We start from the raw sequence: 14,022 nt of genomic DNA on the forward strand, positions 1-14,022 counted from the left end.
ATCAACAAATGTTCCACCTTTCAATACTTTTATTTCCATCGAAATCAGTGAAATCGCCCATTTTATATCAAATCGATTGGTTGCCTGCTCTACTTAGAAACCTCCCTCCGCAGTATACGGGGAGAAAGCTTTACATGCCCCCCCCCACAGTGATTTAGTCCGCAATACATAATGTATACATAATAATACAGCTGTATTGCTACATATTAATTACTATGTATATCTGACTTGTGTTTCAGTTATAATCGTCAAGCAGTTTTAAACAAAACAGACGACAGCTGGCAACTACTTTTCCTTATCAATAACAATAAAAAAAATAATCTATGAATGTAATCATTTTAAATAAACATTAAATTTATGCATGTTTAAACATCTAACATATGTTTAAATATTAAACATTAAGCATAAATTATTACGATATAAATCCAAGTGAAATTGCGTATCTATTGAGATTAGTTGTTTTTTGCTTACGTATTACACACACACATTATATATATATATATATATATATATATATATATATATATATATATATATAATGTGTGTATATATATATGTATATATATGTATATATATATGTATATATATATGTATATATATTTGTATATATATGTATATATATATGTTTATATATATATATATATATATATATATATATATATATATATATATATATATATATATATATATATATATATACATACGGCGCAACCACATTCATACATCGGTTCTCGTCAGATCACCGATCCAGGGTGTTTGCTAGGAGAATTGATTCAACATCATCTAACTTAGTTCTAAGTCCGCGGCCTCTGGCCGACTTTGGGTAGGATTGATACCGCTATCTTACTTGGCCAAAAACGTGGTGAGACGCCAACAATTATGGATGGCAGTGATTTCTGAGAATGCAGTTAGGAGATCCCGAGTTCCTATCCCGTCGCGGTTACCATCTGATGAAGGCCAGAGGAATAGTTGGTCGAAACGTCGTGGAGCGACATCTAAGAAAGATGAGGATAATAGTCCGCAATAAAATAAATGAATAAATTCTTGAATATATCTTTATGTATATCTTAATCTACAGAATTTAACTTTAATCCTTAAACTTATATTTTGCTCTATTTTTATATATTGAGCTTTACCGTTTTGGCTATGATCATCTTGAAAATATTATCTCACTTCAATATTTAATAAGACAATTAACTTGCTTACTTGATCTGTGATATATATATATATATATATATATATATATATATATATATATATATATATATATATATAATAAAATGACTGAAGAAATTTAGCTCTGGGCCAAAGTATTGTAGGTTTGCAACAACAGATGTCATACATACAAATTCAATACGTCTAGGCAATTAGCCACTATCTTATGTAACTTTCAACCACCATTTTAGACACATTAACTCATTATAAAAAATGCTACATTTAATTGCACCCTAGGAGCAAGACCATTACAATCGCAACATCCTTGGAGGACGGAAAGTATTTAGTCCTCCCACCATTATCAGTCCACACCAGAAAGAAATCTACACTTTCTGCAGATATTGTGATTACACCGATCGTAACTGGCCCATAGACACATAACATAATCTTTCCGATTTCCGATTCAGAAATAATAACGTCTCCCTATCCAAATTCTACCCATTCTGATTGCCTTAGACATGAGAATTCTCATATTCCGGGGTCAAATTATTCTCTTCATAAACGAAAGCTTCAGAAAGTTTCCAATATGGCGTCAGTCTCTACAGGAAGTAATAGTACTAAAAAATACAAACATATCAACTGCTCATAAACAGAATATTAAATACTAGTAACCTTACATTTATCCTAATGTTCAACTTCTTTTTCACAAATCATCGTTCATAAGTAAACAAAAAAATACATACATAATGTTCTTTACCAATCGATAATCGCGCACACACGTATCTTCTATTCTTTCTTTCTTTCTTCTTTATGTTGTCGCCGTTACACGTCCGGAACACTCTAAAAAATGTAAACACAGCATTGTTTTGAAAATGTAAATATGCACAAAATACCTACACGCCACTATCACCCCTCCAAACAGCCCTGAAAAAACAAAAACATTTAGGGGTGCCAATATTTATTTTTCGATTTTTTAGCGATTATCGACCTTCAGGAATCTATATTTTTTTGTTTTTCTTTGTTTTCTTTTCTTTTTTTTTTTTGCATTTACTATTCCTGTGGAAGATTTGAATTACTTTTATATTTTTCACCGATTATCTAGACTTCAATCCTGTTGCTTATCGTTTCCGCACTTTCTTTTTTAACTCAATAAGCACTTACCAATAAGTTAAAACGCCAATATATTATGCAGGTAGGTTTTAAAATAAATTTCGTTGGCTTCGAAAACATTTATTTTTTATATATATTTTTTTTTGTTTTTTTTTACCAGTTTTATTTCTTTGGGGCATTTAATTAAATTTTCTTTTTCGAACTGATTATCGAGACTGCACAGACGTTTACTTGTTTTTTTTTTTGGGGGGGGGGTAAATTTTTACATTAGGTCCACCTCTAATTTTTTGGAAAAAATGACCACTTTTATATACAGGTTTTCAATGTAGCGATACGTCAGATACATTAAAATGGATAGATAAGGGAAATTTCAGTTACTTGTTAATTGTTTTGTTTTATACACACATATTACTAATTTCTCGGTTGTGAAAAAAAAAAAAAAAAACTGGATTTGTTTCCGCTAGGTGGTCGGTCGCAGAGAAGTAGATTTGTTTATCGCGCATGCATACAAACATCGCGGCCAGTGATTTCCAGTGCATAATACAGGTCTTTATATCTAGAAAACTACTTGTCTCTGCAAAATTCAAATGAGATTTTCTTTTTCAGCAAAAAAAAAAAAAAAAAAAAAAATCGGCATTTTAAATAAAATTGTGAAGGTGGACCTAATATAAAAAACATTATACATGAATGTTATTATGATGAAATTATTGCGGTATTGTTTAGAAAACGCATTCTTTATATGCAGAAGGTAGAGTGTTTTTTTATTGTTTTAAGTAAAAAAAAAAAAGATGACGTAAAACTGGAATTTAATTTAATACTATTGGTGGAAGATTTGAACAGAAGAAGAAGACTTGGACAACAAACGGAAACAGCTAGGATTACTACTGATTTCGATCACTTTAAACAGAGAATCCTTAACTTCTAAAACTTCTGTTTTTACTTTCCATTATTATTTTAATGGACCATTTTTCGTGATTTTATTAATTCATACTGATTTACGCAGTCCCTTAATTGTTTTTTTGTTTTTTTTTTTTTTTGTTTTAAAATCAAACAGTACTTGTGGGTAAACGACTAAACCAACACTAATCGTCAGTGGAAACCAGTGTCCACAATTTTCACCAACACTTTTACGAGGGGTGACATGCTTCCACCGGATAACGCCCCTGTTAGTGTATGCACACACACACACACACACACACACACACACACATATATATATATATATTATTTCAGGTTAAAATTTTCAAATGTAAAAACCATCGAAAGCAAATAGGTTATATCAAAATTCACATATTGTTGCACATAAAAATTGAAACAATTACAAATAATCACAATGGTTTAAATTTGTTTGGTATTACAAACACATTTTTATCAAAGATATAGCAAATATATCCCAACTTGGTGTGCACCATCCCTAGGCGGGGGAGTTTATGAAGAGCCGAACCAAATATGCCTTTAACCTTTGACCTTGACCTTGAAAAATGGTGTGCGCCATTCCTAGGTGGGGTACCATCATCATGCCAGGTTTGATCATGATTAGTTCAATGGTATAGACTGTAGGAGAGTTGTACAAACACATACACGAACGCTACAACTTTATAGATAAAAGACGCAGTAAAATTGGGTTATAACGATTGTGATGATTTGGAAAAATAATTAAAAATCACGATAATAAAATTCCGAACAATACAAATAAATCGAACAAAAATAGATTAACTAAATCATGTAACTGATTGAATAAAAGCGAATGTCCACTTAGTTGGGATTGTTTAATAAGCAACGTAGAATAAACAAATAAATTTAACTGCATATTTGCTGGTTAAATATTTTTGCCCCCGACAAAAGGAAGGGGACCTGTAAATTCACCTTTGTCTGTTCGTCCGTTTGTCTGTTTATCTGTTTGTCTGTCCGCACTTTTCTCAATAATTACGCCTTGGATTTTTTTGAAAATCTTTTTGTCTATACTTCGCGATAACCCTTGGGTGTGCCCCAGGGGCTCTTTTAGGGCTAATAAAAACACTTTATTTTTGGGACTATTTTACTATATTTGTCCAAATTTTTCTGTGTATGTCTATTTAGCAGTTTTGCATGGTGCTGAACTCAAATTTAAATATGTTAAGGCCTTGGGGACTTTTGGGGCTAAATGGGGGCGGGGCAAATGATGGGCCTAGTCATTTCTTTTTTTTTTGTATGGTGCAGAACGCATATTTACATATGTTAAGGCCTAAAACTGTACAGTTTGTCCATTTCCACCAGGATTTGACGTCCTCTGGGGACTTTTGGGGCTAAATGGGGGTGGGGTGGGGACAAATGCTAAACTTAGTAATTTTCTTATGCCTCGTTCTCGGGGCCATGCGTGCTTCATTTGTTTTTATTTAACACAGGTACTTATTAATTGTTGTTCTTATGCCAGAATCAGTTTATCTTAGCAACTTGCATTTCAACATTCAACTTTTCAAACGTAAACAATGTTTTAATAGTAACGTGTTCAGATTTTTCATTCAACTTTTTATCCAGGCTGTATGGCGTTATCGCAAAAGTTCCGGCATCACCAAGAAAAGTCGAAACAGTTGCTGTTATTATATTCGTCTTTTTAATATGGTCATTACTTTTTTACTTCGGCTTCACAAGTTGGTAAGTAACACCCCTTAACATCTCACTCTTTCAACTTAAAGTTAATCTGTGATTTTTGAAGTTTTCTTTTTTGCTGCCTTCAATCCAACACCCGGCCCCTGAACTTTGGACCAATCAAGAGTAAGAGGAATAGAGATGCTTTTAAACTTTACATATGAATGAAAGTATTTTTTAAACAAAATGATGTATACCTTTATTTTATATATCGTTTTAAAGAGCGTCTTTCGGTCTATCTAATCGTTTAAACTACAATCGTTTAAAATAATTTTATTTCCTTTTACCAGAACGTTAATTACAAGATGGAAAAAAGCAAATTCGCACAATTTTCTTATTTCAATTGAAATTAGGCCGAAAAACTGCTGAAATAGCCCGCAATATCGACGAAGCCTTTAACCCAGAAACCACTATTGAATGTCCAGCACAATGGTGGTTTTAGAAATTTTGTGGCGGCGATGAGAGTCTTGAAGATGATGAGCGTAGTAATTATTTTTTTTACACAGGCATCACCACATTATCAAGGCCAAGATGCCACTCGATGATAAGAGTTAAAGAGTGTACAGTAGAAATTGGACAATATAGTAATCATTAGTGATGAAAATTCGGTAAATTTGATAACTTATATGGAACGGATCATCAAGAACTTATTTACGTTAGACTTGAAGACAACTATATTATAGTCAGCCGGAAAGCAGGAAAACGGAAGACAATTCCACAGGCGTGCAGTTCTAAGAAAGAAGCTTTGTTCATGGAATCTACGTTTTAGGCACAGATAAAGAGTGGGGGGAATTATTGATAGTGTTTTCAGCTAGACGAGTGTTTCTTGTGAAAGTTTGGCGAGGGGGGACCATAGATTGAAGCTCAGTCGAACACTTTCCATGAAAATAACGATACATCAGAGACAAACTCGTAACATCTCTTCTGTGAGATAGAGGTTGCAAGGAAGAGAAAAGGATATCCCCCACAAGGCTACAAAGTCTATTGTAAACTCGATCAAGGCAGGACAAGTCCTTTCTAGCAGCTCCTGCCCAGATGTGGCAACAGTATTCCATCCTTGGACGTACCTGGCTCTTATATAGATAGAGAATTGCATCAGCAGTGAGATATCTACTGGATCGATAGAAAGATCCCACCATTTTTCCAGCGGCATTGGCAACAGATTTAATGTACGTGTTCCATTTAAGATCAGGAGTAACGGTCAAGCCCAGAAGCTTGTCAAAACTTGAGGCCTCCTGAAGAAGAGAGCCATTCATTTCAATTGATGCCAGATGTGGATCAGAATGTTGACGATGTAAAGAGAGAAGCTTGGTTTTAGATGCATTAAAAGTAACTAGCCACTCCTTTCCCTATTGTACCACGTGCTCAAGATCAGAGGAGAGAGAATCGGAGAGAACTTGGTCGTTTACTGTCTTAGATGTGCTACCATAAATGGTAGTGTAATCAGCATAAATGTCTACAAATGATGTAAGGATGTGATTTGGAAGATCATTAATGTAGATCAGGAAAAGAGTTGGGCCCAGGATGGACCCCTGAGGGACTCCAGCATTAATACTGTGAGCTTCTGATTTTTGCCCCTCAACTACTACTCTTATGAACCTATCAGAAAGAAATGATTTAATAATTGAGAAGACATTTCCAGCTATACCATAGCTAGAGATCTTGTGAAGTAAACCTTTATGCCATACCCTATCAAAGGCCTTAGATATGTCAAGAGCAATTGCCCTAGAAAGGTTGCCTCCGTCGAGAGATTTGCTAATCCTATGAGATATAACTGTAAGCACATCTGCTGTAGATCTAGCAGAACGGAAACCATATTGAGTGTCACTAAAAAGGTTATTTTTGTTGAGATGGTTGATTACTTCTGTATTTAACACAGATTCTAGCAACTTACTCATGACGCACAGGGGACTTATTGGCCTGTATGGGAGGAGGATGAGCGATCATCTGAATTCTTAAATACAGAGCTTACTGATGAGATTTTCCAGGGTGATGGGAAGCTATTCTCCTTAAGACAACGTTTAAACAGTTTTGTAAGTATGTGCGCTAGTTCTGGTTGAAGTTTTTTGAGTACTATAATTGGAATGCCGTCAGGGCCAGTTACTTTACTGGAATCAAGGTTTTTGATTAGCTTGGCAACATCACGTAAAGATATATGTATATCACATAGCGTGTTTTCTGATACAGGAGGAAATATTGGGGGTTGGCGGCCTTGGTCGCAAAGGGTAGAATTAGCTGCAAAGTTCTTGACAAAGAGTTTGGCTTTGTCTGATGCTGACGAGATTACCCCAGGTCCATTGATGATAGTTGGAATAGAGCACACGCTTCTGTTAAGGATTCTGTTTGCTATTTGCCAAAACTGGTGGAAACCAAGCCGCTGCTCAGCTACTTTGGACTTGACGGATTGAGCATACAACTCTCTTACGTTCTTTATTACTTTCTTACAATAGTTGCTGGCAGTCCTGAAAGCGGGTTTAGTTTCCATACATCTATTACGTTGGAAGCAGTGGAAAAAGTGATTTCTGTGCGTAATGAAAGCAGCACATTCTGGAGAGAACCATGGCTGGCTGTTAGGTTTTTGCTGAAACTTTTTCGAGGGTATGAAACGGTCAATACCTACAATTAACCATTCCGTCAGGTCTGATACTATATTGAGAACAAATCCTTTTTAAACAGTCAGTCACCGGATGTTGACAACGATCAATTAAGCGTATTAGTCGAAGCCAATCCACGCACAACTGTTCGAGAAATTGCTTCTGAATTAGACGTAATATATATTACAATTTCCAACCACTTGAGGGAGATCGGAAAGACAAAAAACTTGATAAATGGGTGCCTCACGAATTGAACGACAATCAAGAAAAACACTGTTATAAAGTGTTATCTTCTCTTCTTTTACGCAACCAGAACGCCCCGTTTCTCGACCGAAATATGACTTGCGATGAAACGTGGATTCTTTATTACAACTGGCGACGCTCAGCTCAAGGGTTAGATGCCAACGAAATTCCACGGCACTTCCCAAAGCCAGAGTTGCACCAAAAGAAGGTTCTGCTAACTGTTTGATTGTCTACGACCAGTCTCATTCATTACAGTTGTTTGAATGCAGGCAGAAACCACTATGGTGGTGAAGAAGTACTGTCAACAAATCGATGAAATGCATGAGAAACTTCGACAACAACACCCAGCATTAGTCAACAGAAAAACCTAATTCTCTTCCATGACAATGCCCGACCGCACGTTGCTAAACCAACCCTGCAGAAGTTTAACGAATTGACCCATGAAACTCTGCCTCATCCGCCTTACTTTCCAGATATCTTACTTACCGACTACCACTTTTTCTGCATGAGAAATGCTTTAAACACCTCAGCAATATCAAAAACGCCTTCAGCGATTTCATCGCAACCAGAACGCAAGATTTTTACGTTACTTTTTTACTAGCATGAATGCACTTGTATTGCGTTGTCAAAAAGTGTGTTGATTCTAATGGCGCTTATTTTGATTAATAAATTTTTTGTTCAAGTCGAAATATGTTCGTCTGAATTTAAAAGTTAAAAACCGCAAGAACTTTCTTGTCAACCTAATATCAGTATACGGCCTTTATAAAGTTTCAATTCTTAAGAGATCAACTACAGCCACATATTGAGACTAAGAACTTCTATAAGCCGATTTTAACTGTTGCGAAATTCACAAAATAACAAAAGTGTCCTGGCTGTATCAGTCGTGAAGCACAACCATGGGATGTAATTCGATATCTTGAAATAGAAAAAGGAGGCTGTCAATTGTTGACCTTGTTGACTGTTTACAAGATTTTCACACAGAACAAGTATTTTTTTTTTTTACTCATGTTCACCCTTTACAAAGCATATTGCTACTTGAACATAAGAAGATACTATTTAGGGCCATGTTTAGGGAAGAATAACAAGATATTTGTTTATGGTACATTTTAACTTCTGCATATCAGTACAGCCAGAGAAGCAGGCAACAGGAAGGGAATTCCAAAGTTTAGCTGTTCTAGAGAAGAAACTATTAGAATAGAAAACTTTCTGCCATTTAAGGGCAACAACAGTGGAAGGGTGAGATCTTATTGCTAAGTGGGTTTGTCGGGAATACGTACGTCGAGGGGGTACAAGTGAAACAAGTTCATCAGAACATATCCCATTAAAATATTTGTAAAACAGGCACAGTGATACAACACTGCGGTGATGAAACAGGAGCTGGAGCTTAATTGATAAAGTGGGACCGATTAGATTGACAAACCTTTTCTGGACTTTATCTAAGAGGGAGAGGCTAGTGGTAGATGCACCAGCCCAGATGTGGCAACAATACTCCATGCATGGGTGAATGGTGGCTTTGTAAAGGTACAGGATACTCTCAGGTGTGAGTAATTTTCTAGCTCGATAGAAGGAACCCACCTTTTTTGCAGCAGCCGTTGCAATGTCCTCTATGTATTTGTTCTAGTTTATATTGCCCGAAAATGTTAGGCCGAGCAGTTTGAAGGCAGAATTCTCAGGTAGGTGCTATTTGTCATGGATATAGGGGGTTAGAGAGGCCTCTTGTAATTGTTAAAGGAGAGCAGCTTATTTTACTAACATTAAATGTTACCATCCATTTACGGTTCCATTCCACTATAGTCTGCCATTGTCTTCGATTTATGTACATCTGTTCTTCCGTCATGCGTATTACAGAGCGTTGTATCATCAGCAAATATACCCATCTCGGACACAATATTATCAGGGAGGTCGTTTATAAATATCAGGAATAATAATGGTTCAAGGATCGACCCATGAGGCAAAAATGAAAAGTATTAAATATTAAATGTATAAAAATATGTTTTTTGGGGCATATATGTGAAATAAATAGCAAAAACTTTTCAAATAAAAATCTCGATGAATGTTAACTTTTAATAACAGAGCATGGTTTCGTTGTTATGATATTTTCCAGTTTTAACGACATTCTTTAGTCCCTTTCGTTTTGGAAAAGAGATGTTATTTTAGAAATATTAAAGACTTCCATCATCCTAGTAATCACAAACAGTAAGTCCATATTTAATCATTTGTATTTGTGATTTATTTTGAACAGAAAATAGATATGTGAAGATAAAAAGCCTACAAGACCTTCCTTCGTTTGTCTTTGTTTTTTTTAATTAATGTGACGTAGCGCGGACGGCTATATGCAAACACCAGGCCCTCACAGTAATGAAAAATATGAGAGATCATGTTTGAGAAAACGATCACGTGAGAGACTTCACAACCGTAACGAGAAGTCATGCGTGGCGGAAGGATGAGAAAATAAATATCGTTGTTGCATAAAAAAGTGAGTTCGACTTATTACTTGTTTTCTGTTCTCTTTGCGACTGAGTCTGTAACGTGTTGATACCATGTGTAAACGTGTATAATGTTACATTCATACGTCACATCACTTCAGCACTCAGTTGCCTGTATTGCTATATATATATAATACCGTGGCACTGTTCCAATGTCTTTTTGCTCTAGGTTTTGTTTTTCTATGATGAACAAGCCATAACGATCATAACATTGATTCAAGGGGCGTAACTCTAGTATGACAGACAAACAAATAGGCTTAATGTCATAGATATCTTTGCTTATATTTAAAATATGATGCATCAATTCATTATGCATTTTTAAAGATTGAATGTGAACTGAAGCGAGACGAATGGGCATAACCTCTCATAAAGATGCACATGTAAATATTGGTAAAGTGGAAAATGATTGAATTGCAAGGCAAATAATAATTAAAACCATGTTTGTGAAACGTTGGGTTAAGTTGTTCCAAAATGATGCTGACCGTTTTGATATGCTGCTATAATCATTTCTGCGTGTTTAGTCTCGCGAGCAGCTACCAAACGAAGCAATTCCTCCATATTTATTTACCAGCGATGCTTTCCCTTGTTATATATAGGTTATGGAATTGCATTCATCTGCAAAAGATATAGCTAATTTGCATATTCTTTTAAACATTCATTTTAATTAATTCCCTATTAGCTTTTCGGTTTTCTTATAGGATGATCATCTTTAGTTAACTATTACGTGTAATTATATTCATGCAGATATTCTACATGATTTATACCTGCGTAATATTTGCAAAAAAGCTTATAGTAAACACAGACTTCTTTCTATATATATTTATGTATGCATATATATATTTTTGTTTAAAAACATATTCCTACAAAACTCCTCTCTCAGCTTTTAGTCTATAGACATGAAACTTAATATATGGGGTATTCGAACCCATTGGGGTTTAGCCATGGAAAATCGGTGCAAAAGTATGAAACTTAAAAAAATGGAATTTGCCAGATGAAGGTCGAACGATGGCATTACGAATATGCATGCTTAACGCAATAGATATTGGTTGATGCTTTCATTTTTTAGCCTTGCAGCAAACACGTCTTTTTAGCTCAGGAATTAACGCCAAAGGAAGAGGTAAATCATAAGCAAGACGTTTTGGTTTCGATTTTCGGTGGTGGCGCACGAGTCATTTTTTTTTAAAAACTTTTTAAATCATTGCTATATATTGAGTCCAATATAACATCATAATAAATACGAAATCTGCGTTCATCATAATATCATATTTAAGCGTATTTTATGACCGGGCAATGCCGGGCGGCCTGCTAGTATATATACACCAATATTTAACCTAAAATAAACAATGTAAATTTTGAAAGTAGAAGTAACATTTTGAAGTGCCCAAGTACGTAACCATCCAATATATATATATATATATATATATATATATATATATATATATATATATATATATATATGTGTGTGTGTGTGTGTGTGTGTGTGTGTGTATGTGTGTGTGTGTGTGTGTGTGTGTGTGAATGGAAATGTATAAAAAAGAATACGAAAAGTACAAAAGCTTATAACTTTTCTTTATTCATTTTCAATTGGTGACGTGCAGGAATACAAAATAATATTATGAAAAAAAATGGAAAAAACTTTATATATATATATATATATATATATATCTATATATATAAAATTATACATATATAACCATGATCCGTTGGGGCAGTATATCTTATGGTTATCAATGGAATAATGAGTATATTCATTATGTCAAAAATGTGCACGCTTGCGCGTACAACAATGGCCACCACTTTTAACATGAGAAAATAGGGCAAGGGTCATTGGAGAAAATAAAGTAACGATAAGATTTTCTTTTTGTATTATCTAGGAAGAAAAAGGAATCTGTTACGGAGGCACCGGATATTGACGAATTAGCATTACAACAGACAGTAGAGATGGGTATCACTATTAATAGTCATGGAGGAACGATGAAAACTCTCCCAGGGCAATTTCCTCGCAACCATGGATATTCCTTCAGATGGTGGGAAGAACTTGGACATGACCGCCTCTGGGACATAAACTCTTCTTCGGCGAATATCATCGTCAACATGTCAAGTATAAACACGACAGACCATGATCGAATAACCATCGCTTTCTTCGTCGTTGATTTTGCTGGTAGAAGAAAAACGAAAGGTGGAGACTTGATTCTTGCGCGGGTGACCAGTGCCGATAATTCAAGCAACTGTTTCGCCGTAGCCGATATCATTGACCACAGCGATGGCAGCTACACAGTGGACATTCCAATGCTATGGACGGGTCTGTCGATCGTCACGCTGATCCTCTCGCAACCGACTGAATTAACGAACATGATCATCAGAAATGCTGAGCGTCTCCAATCTCTGTGGGACATCGAAGCTGAGTTTGACAACAAATACGACAAAGAAGTGACCCTTTGCGGATTGAACCCTGAGGCCTTATGGTCAACATCGAAAGAGATATGTAACTTGACCGCTGAAAATGACAACATGGAATGGTATTGTGCTCATCCAAAAAATGCGTTTATTAAATGCAGGCATTGGTCTGGCATCCGCTCTGGTCGACCAAGGATCTTGTCGTTTACAGCTGATGAAGAACGTTTATTTAACAGGTAAGATTTCGTTTGTCTGTCTTTACGGGGTGGGACTTACTTACTTAATCAGCACCGGCAGGGAGGTGACCGTGGCTAAGTGGCTAATGACATAAACTTAAAACTTGGGTGTGCCAAGTTCGAACGTAGTCCCTCTCGTAAGTACCCAATGTACTTACAGAAATAATTCTAACTAGAAAGATACCGGGGAAGCGAATGCCAACAATAATCATCTGGGAGGTGATGGTAACTCAGATAAGAATGCGGCCTGACAACCTTGCTGTGCCAAGTTCGAACCCAGTTCGTTTCACAGAAATATTTTTCTTTGGGAACGTTAGCAACCTTCATGTGGACCCTCCTGTAAGTACTTGATATCTTTCTAGAAAGAATTCCTAATAGAATGATGTTGGGGAAACGAATGCCAATAAAAATAAGTCTCATCATGAATGATACTCCACAAACAAACAAACAAACAGCAGCATCAACAAATGCAGGGCAGAGAGCCGCCAACCTGATAGGTCCTGAACTGTCATCCAAGCTTCAACTGCTGACCCATCGAGGAAATGATGCATCCCTTTACCTGTACTGCAAGTAGTTTAATGGCGGATGCTCTGACGAACTACAAGCCCTTGTACCCCTCAACGTAAATACTCCCGATAAACCAGACAATCAGCAAAATCCCACCCCTACACAGTAGAGATCCCTAGATGTTAGAAGGTCTTCTACTCTAATAGTTACTTCTCCAGAACTGATAGACTCTGCAACTCCCTTCCGAGTTCCTGTTTTCCCAACTGTACTGACATGCAGAAGTTCAAGTGTAATGTGAACAGACATCTTACTGCTCAACTCCCTACATAGTATTCATGCAACTTATGTCCCAGGTAGTAGCCCTCTACATCAATGTGGCACTGTGCCTTGTTTGGGATGAAAATGGAATAATAAAAAATAAAAAAATAAATAAAAGGCTACACGCACCTTACTTTGATGCAAGAACACCGTAAGTTTTATTTTCCAGACAGCGGGAATAACTAGCTGACCTCAGCATGCGGTTGCTTAATCCATTCACAGATGAAAGAACTGGTCAATTTTGTGCTCTTTTGGAGCTTCAAGAAATAAAACTATAATGGCAAATGCTCAACTTCAAAAGTTAATTAATGAAGATTACGTGGTGTACGTCGTGTTAAGCAAGAGAAT

At 35.9% G+C, this 14,022-nt stretch overlaps 1 protein-coding gene across 2 annotated transcripts in view; it reads left to right on the forward strand.

Moving 5' to 3' along the window:
* The window catches only part of LOC145245696 (NXPE family member 3-like), a 35,269-nt gene that overhangs the window by 4,135 nt on the left and 17,112 nt on the right, over positions 1-14,022 (forward strand). For both annotated transcript variants that reach the window (XM_080107241.1, XM_080107242.1), the window contains 2 exons: positions 4,783-4,899; positions 12,091-12,849. In XM_080107241.1, coding sequence (XP_079963367.1) covers positions 4,783-4,899; positions 12,091-12,849 — 876 coding nt within the window. The remainder of the gene's footprint in view (positions 1-4,782; positions 4,900-12,090; positions 12,850-14,022) is intronic.

This window comes from Euprymna scolopes, chromosome 23, assembly GCF_053919585.1.
Source record: "Euprymna scolopes isolate OS-2025 chromosome 23, ASM5391958v1, whole genome shotgun sequence".
Taxonomy (NCBI): Eukaryota; Metazoa; Mollusca; class Cephalopoda; order Sepiida; family Sepiolidae; genus Euprymna; species Euprymna scolopes.